At 36.8% G+C, this 18,103-nt stretch overlaps 1 protein-coding gene across 3 annotated transcripts in view; it reads right to left on the bottom strand.

The window, feature by feature from the left end:
* Window positions 1-18,103, bottom strand: part of EVI5 (ecotropic viral integration site 5) — an 80,689-nt gene that overhangs the window by 33,992 nt on the left and 28,594 nt on the right. For 2 of the 3 annotated variants that reach the window (XM_065655693.1, XM_065655694.1), the window contains 6 exons: window positions 16,425-16,457; window positions 15,728-15,874; window positions 8,229-8,363; window positions 5,943-6,083; window positions 5,254-5,412; window positions 3,390-3,536 (listed from right to left, as the gene is read on the bottom strand). In XM_065655693.1, the coding sequence (XP_065511765.1) occupies window positions 3,390-3,536; window positions 5,254-5,412; window positions 5,943-6,083; window positions 8,229-8,363; window positions 15,728-15,874; window positions 16,425-16,457 (762 nt within the window). The remainder of the gene's footprint in view (window positions 1-3,389; window positions 3,537-5,253; window positions 5,413-5,942; window positions 6,084-8,228; window positions 8,364-15,727; window positions 15,875-16,424; window positions 16,458-18,103) is intronic. The other variant, XM_065655692.1, reaches the window with a different exon arrangement.

The following is an 18,103-nucleotide window of genomic DNA, read 5'->3' as shown; positions in this document are numbered from 1 at the left end:
TTACTCTACGACGTGACCTGAAAGACTACCAAAACTTTCTTCATCAGTTTTGAATACGAAGTTTTTATATCAGTAACATATTAAACAGCTTTATTTTCAGGTACTTCTACAGCAGTAGTCTTTTCAATTTCGCCTACCTGCTACCTCTGCATTTCAAGTCAAATCTAAGTTGATAGCAACACTATTTAGTAAAGTTACAGATACTGAACCTAAATCTAGAAGGAGTGTGGGTATGACAAGTCCACTGTTGCTGCTGGAGGCCAGTCCTTCACACTTGTATTGTAACATGTGCCTCACACAGCAGCTATAGGGCACCTGGTTAATATAGAAAAAGCCAGTAACATGGCAAGGTTTGGGCTTGACAAGCATAACGTGTCTCTTTCTGCTTTAAACTTCCGCTTTTTTTTTTTTTTTTTTTTTTGCTTTCACTTAACTTTAACATTATAAACTCATTTTCCTCACACAGTGAAACAACCTTAAACAATCCCGAGCAGGCTTCATTTCTTGCGGTACAGAGGTGAGGAGACAGGAACCTAAAATAGCCTCTTCTGTAACAAGTAAAAGTGAAAGCATTTCGTATAAATCTTACATTAAGCTAAAAAACATGCTTCCAGTAGTTTGAATGTGGAGAGCAAGGGACAGGAAACAGAATGACAGTCCTTACAAATCAGGTGTCAAAGGATAATGGCTTTTTACATCCTCGCATTTTTCACTTAATTGTATATTGTCATATAGCTAAGAGTTTGAAATGGAAAAGCTTTTCATAAATTTGAAACAGCAATACCAAGATATGTCCCACTGAAGGAGTGGGAGAACACTTAAACTTGCAAATATAGCTTAACTTTTTGATGACACAGCATTTTATTAAATCTATAAAACATTGCTGAATTGTTTGTATAAATTATTAGGGAATAAAGTCACGACGACAGTTCAAGAGAAGTGTCAGAGGCAGAGGGAGAAGGAAATATGAGGGGAAACTACATTGAAGAAAGGTAGTTTCCAACAAGTTAAATTTGAGCATCTTTCAATACAGTTAGCAAAAAACCCATGTGTTTAAACAGTATAGAATTCTATATTGTGATATACTAAGCCTCATCCCAAGAAGTCACAGTCTAGGTCACAGTTAAACAGTAGAACTTCAGGTAATGGATGTGCATCAAATTGACAATATTTCATTTTATATAAAATAAATATCAACTTGGAAAACATGTTACAATGTAAACTGTAATGTTTTTCCTATCAGTGACTGCAAAACAAATTTCAGGATCTAATGTTAGCGTATGTCAGTATGGCTACTTCACTGGCTATTGACTGTGGCTACTTTCAGAGAATCTCTAAAAAATATGACTGGTGCTCTGTCTATTACTATCACACTTTAACCCATTTTAGAACATAAGTTTCCAAGCAAATTATCCCAGTGAGAATAGTCGTGTATATTAACACATTAGCCAGATTGAAGACATATTACTCTTTTTATAGTCAACATGAGAACTGCAGAATATTGACTACACCCTCTAAATCTCTTAAGAATTAATGAGGACCTTCAGTATCAAAACCCAATCAGACAAAAAAGTTCCAGGTTATATGAAAAGACATGTCACCAAGATCGTGAATATAATCAATAACAACAAAATCAATAAGAATCTCAGCATTTAAAAAGCCAGCACTTGGAAAACCAGTGAATATGGTAAACAAAAAAAAAAAGTCAGAAGAAGCAATTTATTCAGTGGCTTGTTTCCTAAAAGCTTTGATGGAGTTTGAGGAGTCAGTAGAAGTTACATGTTCACTGCATTTTAGGTTCAGGTTCCAATGGAAACAAAAACTGGCAGGGCAGCAAGAAACATTAAAATCTAAAAAAACCCCTGAAACACATGCAGTACATCTCAGTTATTTACTGTTCTTAAATTTCTTTAAAATGGAACAGAACAACAATAAAAATCAGCTTCATTTTGCTGAAAGAGCCAGTAACTAAGGCAAAACTAGGAAGAAATTGCCAATTACAAATTACACACTAGGCTTTGAGTAATGAACAGAAGATCAGAGTTTACTACACAAGTAAATTGCCTAGATTTATGCATTACCCTGGAGAAAATAAATTACAAGAAGAAATGAAAATCTGTAAAAACTGGAAAAGTGTGATGTTATGGCAAAATGATGCATATTAATAAGGATGTCATTTCACCTCCCTGCTAAGTGACAACGATAAACGACTCAAAGTACACTCTTGATTCACATTGTCCACAGAAGCCTTTGATGGCATTGCAGCTAAGGCAGTCTTTAGGGTACGAATGGTATTACAAACAAAATGCACACATATTGGATAAAACTGAAAAACAAACATTCAACCGATAACAGTGTTCTGCATGAATGAGAACAGAAACAAGTGGTGCACATAAAAAGTTCGGTTACATTAAAGGCAAAACTAAGATGTGATCATGAACAACAAGTTATATAACAGCATCTGCTCTCAAGCTGCCAATTCAGAGCCACATTTAATAAATAGCATTCTGTTTATTCATCTCATGTTACAGTACTATTTTTAACATACTATTAAGTATTCTATTTAGAAATTACTGACTGTTCAGCACTAGCTGATTTCATAGAAGACTATTCATAAATCTTTTGGAAATAAGATTTAAGTAAAAAGATGTTTTCATGTCTCTAACAAAATATAGTTATTTGTCAACTAAGACTGCCCTTTTTGAAGTAAGTATCAATAGCAATTTCAGGAAAATTTTCATGAAATTTAAGAGGAAAAAGCTTGTAAGACTTATAGTTTATTTATTGTCCTTATTATGTGTGCACAAGTTAAAGACATAAGTAAATGGTTATGGATTTAGTTACACAGTTAAGTAATTAAATCTGAGATTCAAACATAGATTGGGCTCTCTTTTGTGCATAAAAACTGCTCTTTTGCCCAGTATGTTTGGGTCGTCCCCTTAAAGTCTGGGTACTGTTAGGCAATGACTACTGTAACACTCCCTTCTGTAGACCTCTCCATTCAAATACTACTTTTACTCTCTTTTTTTGAACCTAAACTAACTCCGCAGTAATAGTCAGTGTTGAAGTAATGAATCTCTTCTGTTACTTAAGACAGATTACAGAGTGATCAGAATCTGCTGTGTAAGAGTGTCTTTTCGTGTATTATACAGACACGCTTTTCTGTGTAGAACCACATCTTTATGGGACCAAAAGTGGCTCTGTCAAAATCTCAAGTGATTTTTGTGAGATGGTAAATTCAAGGTGATATTGTCAAATCAGTACAAGAAAGTTTTGGTTTTGTGATTTCTGTGTCTCAGTTAAGATACAATTCTATCTAAAAATAGCAGACAAGACGAAGAAGTATATATACATTAGCACACCAATAGTCTATTTACGATGTTGTTTACCTTGCATTCAATCTCTGCTTGTCTACGTTTGGCTTCATTCAACTGAGCAAGGAGTCCTTTGTTCTGTGCAGAAAGATACTGTACCTTCCCCTGTAGGTTAGTAACTTCTTGCTCTGCCCTTCGTAAATGGTTACTATTGATCTGATTCTGAAATTTGTGACAAAAAAAGGAAAGAAAATGCATGTTAAAGAAAGATCTTTGATATCAGTTTAACTCCCTGAGGTCTGACAAGAAAGACTTATAGATCTTCTACTATAAAAAACTTTTGAGAAAAAAGCATTCAGAATTTTCTAAGTGTAATCAGAAGAGTTTGCATGACATTTGGTTTATGACCAGGATATTGAAATTGCTCTTAAACAACAGATAACTCATTGTAAGAACATTGCAAAGCTCATGTACAGATGTTTTTTCCCAACCTCTTGCTTGAGTAAGGCAAAGATTTTTGTGAGCTTGTATCTCAACTATAGCAACAAGCTGATGCATCCAAGCAGCATCAGGTATGTCAGAAATATTATGTGCACGTTTCTCCGTCCAGTGAATTCCTCAAAGTAACATGGCAACTTAATTAAGGTCTGTACATCAGTACAAGTCACACCCTTTTTATATGAAGCTGTGCATAGACCAGTACATAACACAAGAACCAGTGCATTTCTGTCAAGTGACAGCTAATCAGCATCAGCATATACGAAGACTCGATGCATAACACTGAAGGGAGAAATACCTAAAGTCTTGTGACTTTAATACATGTAATCCAGACAGCAGGATACCTGTGCCCCCTACTGACTAAAACACACAGATGGAGAAAAAGCAACAAAACAAAAGCACACGTTAACTGTAGTTTACAGTATTAACACTTCAATGAAAATTTTAAAAGTTAAGGCAAGAGGAAACTTTTATTCAGTTGGTATAGAAAAACGCGCTGCCTCTGTCAGAAATAAGCAACCGTGTACCTTGCAGTTGGCTTATCTCTGTTCAGCAGCACATCCTAACGTGCTCTCCTGGTTTCTGGGATTGCTGAAGCTTGTCAAGTACTGTTTTGGTTGGTTTGTTTAGCATTCTGGGTGCACAGGTTTCCTTCAAGTAACAGTCACTTTTAGCAGGTATGTCATGGGAAAATTTCTCAAAAGCCTGTTACAAATAGTTCTCAATCAACAGCACATTGTGCGTATTGATTCACTTGAAAGTTCACCAATACAATATGAACTCACCAACCTTAGTGCACTTTCATTTCAGATTTGTTTGCTTAATAACAACTTATCCTCTGGTTGCACAAAAGAGATCTTGGCAGACAAGTTATTTTTGTCTTTTCTGCACAAATCTCAGCAATTGTGAATCATGCTCTTCTTTTCTGGCACATGAAAGGTAAAGCTTTTGCTAAAAAAACCTGACACCATGCAGCTGTTCTGCTGAGAGTCCAGTTTAGTAACCAGATTCGTGACCTCAGTAGATAATCAAGTATAGGCAGTTTCACCAGAAGAAAACACTGCCATTTAAATAATTACAATTACTATTATCGGAATAATCAATTAGGTCTCTGAAATTTAAAACACCTCAAACATACTTCTGTTGTTACACCGGTTACAATTTCATGAATTAAGGCTCACACACATTCACAGAGTCTACCAGTTGGTCCAAATGAGAAAATTAGAAAGCTTAGTCCTGGAAAAGACTGAAGAGATTTTAAAGCAAGTTCGACTGTATGCACTAGATTCTCCCTCCTAGTCTAACAGCATTAAAAAAAAGTGCATTTTGGAACTAAAGTCATGCCTGTAGATGATAAAGATCATAATCAGATACCTATCATTTGAAATCAATTTGCCAGTATGCAGCTCAATTCACACATGTTTAGTGTTCAAAAACGTACCTGTGTTTCCACCTCCATCATTCTTTGTTTGGTCTCTTTCAGTTCAGCCTGAGTTTCTGCTTCTCTCAATCGGACGGTCATGAGCTCATCCTGTAGCTCATTCACCGTGTTTTTTCTGGGAGGATCTTTCCATCTTCCAGTGGTACGAGCTAGATGACGCTAGAAAAATAGCATGCAATTGCTGGTAACACTTGAGCTTTCCTAGTGTTGCCTGATTTAAGGTCTCAGAGTTACATAGGAACAAGTTGCTATAATGCTCCTGTTTGTCCTAAAAGCCAAAACCCCACAGAGACTTACTAGTTTTAAGGATATACAATAAAAAAGCTGAAGACAGTCATTCTCAACTACACTAGGTCAGTGAATTGCAAGGATATCCTGAGACTTTTGCCTATTCCTAGCCCTTTTTAACATTTAGTAAAGTAGGAGTACTGATCAGATATTTCCTTTCTACCAGAATGGTTACCTGGTAGCACAGGCTTTCTGCCATCAGTAACAACTAGGGACCAATTTCTAACATACTTTTGAAGTAACATTTCTTGTGGCATCTGCATTTAAAGATTTTTCTCCCCTCAGCAGCTTGATGCACAATCCCTAGTTTCTACTTGATCTCTACATCTCAGAATTTCATAGCCTTTTGGTTTATGAGTCACTCAAAGTAAAAATTGTTAAAAGCGTGTTACTACCCATACCTGCCAGTGTTCCTCCAAATCTTTGACTTGCTGCCTTAGTTCTTTGAGACCCATCAGAGCTTCTGCTTCTCTTAATTTGACAGCAATCAGTTCTTCTTGTAGTCTAGCAACATTTTCCTCATCAGGGAGAGAGCTGTTCCTCTGCAACAAGAACCATCCTCTTAAATACGTATTTGAATAAAATTACGCTTGATGAGACCCACTCCAAGAATACAGATGTGGAATGATAACTTTTATTACTAACCAAACTTTCTTTATTACACATCCCTTGCTAAAGAAAATACATCAAAAAATCTAAGTTCCTGGATATACGGAGTGTGTATAAATATCTTCCAACTGCTAACAGAAGAAAATTGACACAGTAGTTTTAGGCATTCTGACTTCCACATTTCCCCAGATGGTATCCCTAATAAAATATTATTTACACGTTTTTGCACACATAAAAAATATGGAGAGAAATCTGAAAGATTTTGAGCTAGTTGATAAAAGTAAAGCAAATGAAGAACTGAAATTACACCTTTAGAGTTACAACCTTTTTTTAGACTTACAGGAAAAATAATAAATGGAAATTTATTTTGGGGGAAGTAGGTTGTCTGCCTTTGAAAAGGAAAAAAGATATGTTGACAAAGGAACCATCCATTAATATTTATAAACAGTCAGTCAAGAAAAGGTCTTACAGATGAAAATGCATGGATGTTTACAAAAATACACCAGGAAAAAGTAGAAAGACTAGAGAAAGCTAAACAGAAAACAGGAAAACACATGGCAGGAGTGACCCGGGGAAAGGAAAACAGTGATGAAAGCATAATACTGGAAGTTTGGGAAAAAAACACAGAGGGGAAGGTAAAGGACATAATCTGTCTAAGTAAAATATGCCTACATCGAATCATTGGTCACCAAATACCCGAAGTTGAACTGTGCATCATCACTTTCCACTGTATTTCTCAGTAGTAATTTTCAGCAAAATCAAGTATTTTTGTAGATATGCAATACTGTGGCAGTTGCCAGGTTTTCTTGAGAGTTGAGAGTAAAGTACATTATCAACATTAACAGAACACAGCACATCAGCCATTTATTAGCATTTCCATGTGTCAAAATCATGGGATCCAAGTATTGGCAAATATAGGAAGTGATAGGGTGTGTTTCTGAATGTTTACATCACCCTAAGTAGAGCCATGCAAGTCCTGGATGGAGCAGAATTTTCCCAAATTACGTGACACATCACTAGCAGCAGTAAAGAGCTGTATTTGTAGGAATCTGAGGGAGTTAATTTAAGTCAGTTCTCATCTGCCTAAGTTCATTATGACAGACTGAAATACTGCTGTATGTCTGAGTGTCTGGCACACTGGAATTTCCCCCACTGCTCCAGTTTTTCTTTATATTTAAGTTTTCAGTGTTTGGTATCTCCATGCTGATGAAGGTTAAGTAGTCTCTTTTTGAACTCTGAAAAATACCTTAGATCCTGCTTTCTACCAGTGTTCAGTACAGTAAAAGCTATCACACTACTAGCCTGTCAGACTCCCATCAATCCACTCAAATAATTAAAAAAGTAAAATCTTGACTCCTGTGGGTTAATCTAATTAGCTAGTAAGTTCTCGCCACACTCCTGAGTATACATATCTTTCAGATTTCCTTGAGGAAACAATTTCCAAAGCCAATAGAAAAGTATCTGAAAAGCGTACTTTACGTTAGGTCAATTAGTTGGTTTTTTCTTTCATTTTTTTCCCCCCCCTTTTTTTTTTCAGTTAACTTTTCTTCAAAGAAAGGTATAATAGATGTTGACATTTGCTTTGAGTACAGCTTGAATTCTGGCATCAATAAGTTTGAGTGACGACACTCAAAAAGCAATAGAGATTTTGACACCAAACAGTGGAGACACTCAAGAACTCAAGACCTGGGATGGTAAATGTTGAACTCTTTCCTTCTCCCCTCCCAAGCTATTTACTTTCACATCACCTCAATGCTCACCCTAAGCCTGCGGCTTTTGTTGCAGGATATATTATAATTTTGGAATAATTGATGTTTACTGTAAAGACTTCACCAGAATTGAAGTTTTCCATTGTAGTGGGCTTCAGGAACAGGAGAAAAGTGATCTGTTCTTCAGAAACCTTTCCCAGTGCAAACAGATCTTAGGGTTTTTGCTACGTTAGCTTCAGGTTTGAAAAGCATCTTGCAGTCATGAAAGCATAGAAGAGAAGATCCTAGAGCACAGTTTTGCAAAGATTTACAGAGACCTGTATTCTGTTTCTAGTGCTATTTTATACAGCAGGTCCTAGTTTGATTTACCTTTTCCATCTCTAGAACTTTATCTTGCATCTCCTTCAAGGCACAATGGGATTCTGCTTCACTCAGCCTGGCTTGGACCAGCTCTTTTTCCAGCTGTAGCACAAAGTCTTCACTGTATCGTGAACTGCATTTATGCTACAAAGTTTGCAGAAATATGTTTAGTATGAAGCACAGATGGTTTGCAAGGGGTTTTATATGCCAGATTGGAGTAGTAAGTACATCCAAATGCTTAATAGTAGAAATACTAGCTTAAGATCAACAGAAGTGCTTACCTTATGCAAGTCTACTAACATGTCCATCCAGACTGCTGACAACAAGAACTCTAATGCTATGCCTCTCAAACAACTGCATCTCCACACAGCCGAATATGTAAGACCAAACTGAGACCCCTATTAGTACTGATGAGCACTTTTCTGTCATTGTTACCCAAACTGAAAAATTCCCAAAGGATCTGTGATTATTCTATGATATGCAGAAAAAGATGTTTAGGAAAGACTAGCTAATTACAAGGTTAATACAAGTATCCTCTCTTGATCCCTACTCACTTCAGCTCTGAGTCAACAGAAGCCTACCATAATCTTGGATTTAAAATAAAGCCATGTATACTTCAATGCACAATCACTTTGGTTTGCCCCTTCCACTCTTCCACTTTGGCTCTCATTTCACAGAATCACAGAATGTTAGGGATTGGAAGGGACCTCAAAAGATCACCTAGTCCAATCCCCCTGCCAGGGCAGGAACACCTAGGTGAGGTTACACAGGAAGGCGTCCAGGCGGGTTTTGAATGTCTCCAGAGAAGGAGACTCCACAACCTCCCTGGGCAGCCTGTTCCAGTGTCTGTCACCCTCACTGAGAAGAAGTTTCTTCTCAAATTTAAGTGGAACCTCTTGTGTTCCAGCTTGAACCCATTGTCCCTTGTCTTACTGTTGGTTGTCACTGAGAAGAGCCTGGCTCCATCCTCGTGACACCCACCCTTTATATATTTATAAACATTGATGAGGTCACCCCTCAGTCTCCTCTTCTCCAAGCTAAAGAGACCCAGCTCCCTCAGCCTTTCCTCATAAGGGAGATGCTCCACTCCCTTCAGCATCTTTGTGGCCCTGCGCTGGACTCTCTCCAGCAGTTCCCTGTCCTTCTTGAACTGAGGGGCCCAGAACTGGACACAATATTCCAGATGAGGTCTCACCAGGGCAGAATAGAGGGGAAGGAGAACCTCTCTCGACCTACTAACCACCCCCCTTCTAATCCACCCCAGGATGCCATTGGCCTTCTTGGCCACAAGGGCACAGTGCTGGCTCATGGTCATCCTGCTGTCCACCAGGACCCCCAGGTCCCTTTCCCCTACACTGCTTTCTAATAAGTCATTCCCCAACCTATACTGGAACCTGGGGTTGTTCCTGCCCAGATGCAAGACTCTACATTTTCCCTTGTTATATTTCATTTGCTCGCACTATACATATTTCTTCTGAGCCTGGTGGATTTATCAGAAAAATCCAGGCACAAGTAGCAGTATAGCCCCTTCTAGACAGACAGCACAGGCCCACGCTACAAAGAAATTTGGTTCTTTCCATACAGGATTTACTCTAAGACTATATTCCCAGATGGCTTTGCACACCCAAACACATTTCCTCAGTAATAAAATAGCAGTTCAGAACTTTAGGTCATGCTTTCCAAACTTAAAGAGGGAAGGGAAAAAAAACACAGTTCTGTTCAAGTAAGTTAAATCACCATTAACTTATTTCTTTACTGTTGATTAGCTGGAATGAAAAGTGAGATCTATCCATTAACTTGCTAAAGGAAACTGCATCTTTCAACAGAAACATCCAACTGAAGTTACACTAAGCATTTGTATTCAAAGGTGTTACAAAATACATTTTATTTCTTTCTTGGGTCACTTTAAAATCACTTGGGATTCACCACAGATTGCCAGACTTGCTTGTAAGGCCATGACATCCTAAATCAGAATTTAAATTTCTGGTTTAGGAAAAAACCTGGGAGTTAAAACCCCCAAAGCATAGTTGCCTAGTTACTGTATATGCACAGCAAGCCTGAAAATTAAGTTTAAAGGGAAATCATTTAATACGTCTTTGGTGCCATTAACTACACGGTGAAGAATAAATACTATACTTGGATTCATAGATGAAGTTTCATTAATTAACAATGCAACTTTAAAATCCATAGAGTATTGATTTTCATAAGAGATACAACTGTTTCTTAATTTATGTTTTGCTTCACATGATATGGGAGCATGAGTTTCATACATGACAACATGCATATGCAGAGAACAGGCAACAAGAATTTCTTATTCCCTGGCTGCTTGTGCAAGTTCATCACATGACACACACAGCACCCTAAATGGACTCTATTTTTCTTGTTCCAGATTCTGCTAATGACACACGTGGAACAAGAACAAACGCAGCGTGCTCTCCTCAGGTAAGAAGTCCTCTTATACTTTCCAGGAAATTGAGAGAAAACAGATGATTTGAAGAGCTGAACACATCTTGATTTTACAACAATATGTAAGTGTACTCTAAATAGTTTTGGACTACAAAAATCTAATCTTTATCAAATAGTAAGTCATGAAGACTGTAGAAAAGTTACTTATCCAGTTGCAGGCACAAGTCATGCCTTCTTTAAATCTGTCTTTAGATTTTGCCTGCCTAAGGAATATGTTACGGTAGGAGTACTTATCTATTTATCCATAGCAAACTTTAAATGAAGTCTTGATATACTAGAAAAAAATACAGCCAAGACTGAAACAGATTTAGAAAACAATATTCACAAGTTCAAAGTTGTGATTTGTGCTCCTTAAAAAAACAACACACAATAATTTAGTATATAAAGGTAACACAGGCTTATAGTCAAAACAATGTTTGAAAACTACTTTAAGACTGACTTCCATAGCAATAAAACTGCTTTTATATATTTGCCTTAAGCCCTAGAATTTGTGACAGAAACTACAAGGTGAATCTGGATTTCCAGGCACCAGCTAAACATTTTAACCACAGTAACACTGTTTTTCTTGGCTGTGTTGAAAAGATGTCTGTAATATAAACCACAAAAAATATAGTTCTACAGCCATTTACCTCTGAAAGAAACAAGTCCTTGCTGGGCTTCACACAACTGGATTTCTTTCCCCCCAACTTTTATTAAAATCTCAGAAAGAGTAAAATCTCAGAGAGTTATACAACCATTCCTACTATAATTTTGGCTGATGACAGATTTTTACACAATTACAGAATGCTTTTTCAGTACTCTATACCAAAGGACAACTAACAGATTGTCCAGCAGCTGCCCAGCTAACTTTGTTTACACATTTAAGCACTAACTGTAATACTTTACTGAAGACAGTATTTTTATTTTCTGCTCTTTGGTTGCAAATCAGAACATAATATTAAAGAAAGTATATTGTAAAATAAAATGAAGTATTCCACAAGGTTGCACTCACAAGCACATATTCGCTATATCTATTATTACGCTCTTATCAGTCATTTTAACATGAGGTCCTGAAAATAAAAGATGCGTGATGGAGTTGCTGTAACAATAACCAAATACATCGCTATAAATTACCTTGCAAAATACATATGCTTCCACCTGAATGTTTAATCAATTAACATTTTGTCTTCATATAATATACTTGAAGAGCCTTCTTAAAAATAAGATGTGATGCAATTTTAACTTGAACTGCCTCTCATTTCTCAGATTCAATTTTTGAGCATTCAGACTGATGAACAGGGTAATCATTGAAAATGAGAGTATCACTGGGAAATACTGAGATTTGTGTTCTGGAGGTATATTTAACTGACAAAAATGGTTATTCATTTTTATACATCCAGCAGAAGCTACGTTTTTCATTTAGAAACAATAGGAGAAAAAGAATAGAGAAAAAACCTTCAGCACATAATTATCAGGAGTAGGTAAGAACAGGCTGATTACTCTCACCCCTAACTCCTCAAATACCATTGCTCTGAGCATGCCGCAAAATAAAACATTCTGTATTCTGCTGAAGTCAGGCACAACTTCCTCTCTGCAGTTCTTGATTTACTAGCAGTATGAGGAAGAAAACACCTTCCTCTTAATCCTTGGTTACCCGCCACATCTAGAAGCCTTTGGCAGGTTTCTATATTTAAAGATTAGACACGCCAGAGACAGAGTAGTACCATGCTCTGCAAAACCATTCAGACAAATGTTCAGGTAGCTGAAGCACTGAACTCCAAGAACACTTCAGAATACTGTTAGCTTCACAATTATTCTTCTTCCTAGTTATCAATATTAAAAATTGTACAGGTTGTACACTGTTTTTAAAAAGCTTATATTGACAGAGTTGCTCTCTACTAAGATGTAAAAGTTCACCTCCAAAGTAAAATTAAGTGTGGTCTCCATCTCAAACCTTATTATTTTCCACTTCGTTTTCCCCATCCAAATGACCTTAAATTACTCAGAAATATGCAGAATACATTTGATGACACTTAATATGTGATTTATTATAGGATCATTAGTACTACTTACAGGTCTTCTGGGAGAAGCACTATAGCAGAACTTAGCCTTCCATTGACTAAGAAACACTGGTAAGAAGAACCTCTCTTAAGTAGATTCAACACTTTATAATAAAGTCATCCTGGTTAAACTAAAAACTCCCTATAGATACTTCAGCACAGGAAAAATTAAAGTTGCATGTAATTTGGGCTTCTGGTGTTGGACTTCAGTCAAAAGAATACTTCTCTATGCATCTCTGTATTCAGCCATACAAAGCGCTGCAATGGGGAATTTCTTCCTACACACACATATCCTGTAAGCACTTCGAACACTTACCTTTAAGCCATCCAACTGTGCGATCAAATCTCATAGATAGGATAAACTCTCGATAATATTTAGATACAAATGCATAACCTTTTGCAAAGGATTTGGTAGCCTTCTTAGAAATATGATGGTTTAGATTGTATTTTTTCTACCAACAAAACAAAACCCCCTATTCTTAATTCTCCTGCCTCATGTTTTATGAGTTAAAGTTGGTTGTGTTTTTTGGTGGTGGTTTTTTATTTATTTGCTTTTTAAAATCCCACAGTGTTGTTCAGAACAGGCAGCCACAAGTATCCTTAGGCAGTTCTTTTCTTACTTTCCTATTCAGAAATTCATACCTGACCTTTACAGTTCCTGTGATGTCGAAACAGACAAGAAGATTGGAAAATATGTAGACTATAAAATCTGTAGGACAGATGCTGTACCTTTAAATAAGTACAGATAAACTATGCAGCCATTTTAGAGTTCCATATGAGATCACTTTTGCTAATCATAAGCAAAACTGAAATAATTGGACACACACTCCCCTTAAAGCAAATACTTGTAAGACAATACTGAGGAGTAGTATAGCCAAGATCAAAGCTACTGGCACTAGGAATGGCAAAAGATTTATCAGTCTACTCTAAAGTGAAATGCCAAAATTCAAAAGAAATTGATGGATCTCCACTAGGGGGGGCCCTAAGCGCACGCAGCTGTCGACATTTGTTGCTCCTATTTCCACGCTTGGAAACAAAACCCTGTTCAATTGCAAATCCTACTAATGCAGCAGAATCTAAGGAACTACTAATCGAAACCATCTTAACACTTTCACGACTTTGTCTAAGTTAATTCAGATGGTCCTCAAAACCACAGTACTAGTCTTTACACTTCAAAATTAGTCAGCTACTGGGCACAAATCCCTCTATAACCACACGGATTTACAGCCTCTGTTCCACGCATAGCAGACTATTTCCTGTGCTCATGTTCACATTTAAATGGAGGAGAACAAGGCTGCAAGCATGCAGGGTAGGAAGGCTGGCTCTTAATTAACTGCCTGTTCCCCCATTTTACTTACTCTCCACTCCTGCAGTACGTGTCCAATCTTCAGCCCTCACAGCTCCAATCCAGCTAATTTCGCAATCCGCAGTTACCTATAGTTTTGCTCAGGAGCAGTTCCCATGCCTAGCCAAGCTGTCAGGCTTCCCCATCATTGCTACTTAATAAGGTCCTCATCATAATTAAAAGCATTAGCTTTAAAAGTTGTTTTACCCATCAATTAATTAAAACATAAATATAGCATTTGAGTCCCTTTTAATAACTTCTAATCGGGTACAGGTAAGTAACATGGATGCCTCCAAAAACACATTCCAAAAGCATGTATACTATTGTAATCGGACACTAAACAGCTGGCTACTCAAGTCTATAAACATTTCTCATTTTATTTCACTTGAAAGATTACAACATATCTAAAATTTTGGAAAGCATTGCTAGAACATCCCCATCTTCCTAATCATAATTTCTTCATTTTTTTCCCTAAAGAAATCGCTCAAGTTACATAAAAGCAGCATTACGCATTACAGAGTAACAGTTCATCAGTAACTCCTTGCAACTATTCTAAAAGATGTACGTTTTTTATACTGAAATGCATTACACAGACATCATAAACTATTTCTATAATGTTGCATTTAAGTAATTATTTGTTTTCAGTCTAACAGTAAATCTCATCTCCACCTTCCAAAATGAGATACAAGTATTTCCAGAGCTTTGGTGGAAGATGTGTAAAACAAACTGCTATATTGCCTGTAAGAGATCTGGTAGGCAGCTCCAGTGTGCTGTAGTTCTAGAAAGTTGTATTTCATACGCCTGAAGTGCCAAGGGCTTCAGTCAAGTACTTGCACACCACTTACTTAAAACAACATGAGCATATTAATATCAACACTGCTGGCACACAGCTTGCTCAACAAGTGAAGACTGCTGGAACTGCATCCCTCCCTCTCTCAAGAGAACATACTGAGCACTTTGCAAGTTGCTTGGAGAAAGTAACTTCAGCCTCACAGTAACAGTCTGAAGTATGGGACATTGTATGACCTAAAACATATAGTACGTATAAACACAGTACTACAAACAGCTCCTAAAAGTTATTTCCCTGCTCTCTCTGCACATAAACCCACACCTTTTAATAAAGTCCTGTAGTTCTTAACTCTAGGAAAATACCCTTCTGTTTTTGCAAGCAGCAAATTTAAGCATGCTAGGAAAAAAAAAAAAAGTCGGTACACAGAAAAAACGTTAACATGGAAGAGATTGACTTAAATGAGAAGCTAGGTAAAGGCATTACAAATCAATTCTCAAATTTGACTATTCAGATTGACACAATTCACAATGGCTAGATCCTTAGCATTAGGCGCTACCAAAAGGTTTTGTGGGTTTTTTGTTAGTATTTCTTCAGTAGTGGTGGGGTTTGGGGTTGGATTATTTTGTTGTTGGGTTTGACTTGCTGTGTTTTGTTACTTTTTTTTTTTTAAAACTAATAACTTACATCTATCCAGAGTTATCTATCAGTAAGAACAGATCAAAAAAATCAGTCCAATTTGTGTAATTTTAAAAATGCAAATCACAATGAACAAGTATTTACAAGGACAGCACAGAGACCATGTCATGATGAGGAAAAATAAACACGAGTGAGTGAAAAAGATGAGATGATGTGCTGCCAGGCTCCTTACCCATTGCTGCTGCTGTTGGAGCTCCCTGATGGTATTCTCAGCTTGCTCCAGTTTAGTATTGGCCTCATCACTCTGCTGTTTAATGGTGGCCAGCTCCCGTTTTATGAGGTAGTTTTCCTCAGCCTCCTGGGCCCTTGTCACTTGTCCCTTTGGACATAATTTTTTTTTAAGCAATTGAGGACAAATCCAAGACAGATTGCCTTTGTGATGCTTAGCTGCTTATTTCATCAGATTGGTTTTGCAAGCAGCACAGACTACAACTGGTAGAAATTTTAGGACAAGGTAGTACTAAACAGCTGGTTTAGTACTTTTATTATGAAGTTCAGCATCCGTTTAGCAAGCACAATTGCTTACTTGCATTGAATAAAATTCCTTTCATGCAATATTACCTGGTTGTACATGCACAGATTTGAGTTTGCAATATTCAATTTCAGTGTTAATACATTGTCATAGAATCCATTTGTCATAGGAATTTGTACCAAAAAATTACATTAGGTTAGGCAAAATATAACGTGCAAGTATTTGGTTTATATATTTTTAGTAAACAAAATTAAACAAGTTTCTAGCAAGAGATTAGCTCTATATTTATTCTAAATCAGCAAAGCAGGGATAGAGTACAGCATGCAAATATGCATGCATTAAAGCAGTTGGGGTATTTTTGACAGGAGGAAGAAAGTTGTACAGTAAAAGACTATACCTGTATCAATCTATCTGCCAAGGAAGCACTTTCCTACAAAGGAAAAATTCAGATAGGAATAAGGAAAAGAAAAACCAAAAACCAAAGGAGTGATGATAGTTACAAAAAGAGAGCTGAGAGAAAGAAGATGCCCAAATTCTACCCATTTTTCTCTACAAACTGCTTTTGCAAAATTAACAACTCTTCATATAAAGGCAACTCAGCCTGAAAGTCCCAGGAAGCAGCCCGTCCTGCAGCAGGTGTAATACAGTCCATCTTTCATACAAGGAGGTCTCAAAAAGCCAGATTTCCCTGACACTTAAAATCCACCTACAGGAGACTGGGTATTTTTATTGGAATGGCTTGCTTCCCTAATTAACAAAAGTTACTGATACGTTACCAGATATGACCTAGTAGATAGATGCAAGACATGGTCTATGGTCCATCCACCACATGAAAGGAAGGCAAAATTTGAGCACAAAGGAAACTCTACTAAGCACTGAGGCATTCATGCAGAACTAAAGCTTCCAAAAGGATGAAGCAGGAAAGTTAAATGCTGCAAACTGACAGACACAAGGAGAAAATTTGAGCTATGACAGCTAATATTTTGTTTAACTGAACTCTTGCAGTAACTCCAGTGAGTTCATAGATTCCTTGTCAAAGTTTTACAAGAAAGAAATTTTCATTTATGCACACTGACAAGCACTACATTCTGCCACCCCCCACCAGTTGCACATTTAATTAATTTCTACTCTATTACCCTTGAAAGCACTCAATTTTTGCAGATTCTACAACAGAGAACATATCTTTTCACAGACCATCTTTGTCCTTGGAACTTTTATTAAAATTAAAGTTCGAACTAGTTGATAAGAGCTATTACTTAGAAGTTAAGATATTTGTCAGTAAGGTACGCTAAGGAAATCACAACTAAATAATGTAGATCAAGATAAGAAAAAAAATTAAAAATAAAAATAAGTTTCCAACAGGAGAACTGAAGGTGTTTGTTCACACTTCGTGATCTGTTTTTCAGATGCTGTGATGATAATAATCTTCAGAAATTCTTATTAATAGATAATACTTTCTCATTTGGAAATGTTTTGATTCCAGCCAGAATGAGATACTCTGAAAATGAACTCTGAAATTTTAAGTACAGCATTTGCAAACACAGTAGCGTCTGGCAGTTCATCATGGACTTCCTAATGAAAAAAAAAAAATCTGATTTCAAACTCTGCAAGTGAAATATAAAATAGGGATATTTACTATTATAAATTTGCCAAGAGCATTGAAGTGATTCATTACAACTTCCAAGTTCTTAAAAAGAGTCTGTACTTTTCAGTTAATTTTATCAGCTCTTCAATATTAGAAACAAAGATGTTTATAAAATTGTACTTTTGGTCACAACTTTCACAATACATCCTCATTATGTGCATTTTTCCAAACTGATTTAAGGAATCAATTCATTAGACTGTAATGGATTTAACATCTGAAGTGTGACATCTTTCAATTACCTTACTCTAAATTGAACCTTTACCGTTTTCTTCTCTGTGAAACATAAACAACTGTTTGCAATTCGCAAGAGCATCCAGTTCCATTTGTTGAAAGACAGTTGCTATTTGTGGTTAAGATGGACAAAACCCAGTCTCATTCTAGAGCAGAGCAGCTCCGATGGGATCTGTCACATCATACCAGAATATGGGAGA

This window comes from Caloenas nicobarica, chromosome Z, assembly GCF_036013445.1.
Source record: "Caloenas nicobarica isolate bCalNic1 chromosome Z, bCalNic1.hap1, whole genome shotgun sequence".
Taxonomy (NCBI): domain Eukaryota; kingdom Metazoa; phylum Chordata; class Aves; order Columbiformes; family Columbidae; genus Caloenas; species Caloenas nicobarica.
The sequence above is the reverse complement of the archived record's forward strand: the minus strand, read 5'-3'. Positions and strand labels throughout refer to the sequence as shown.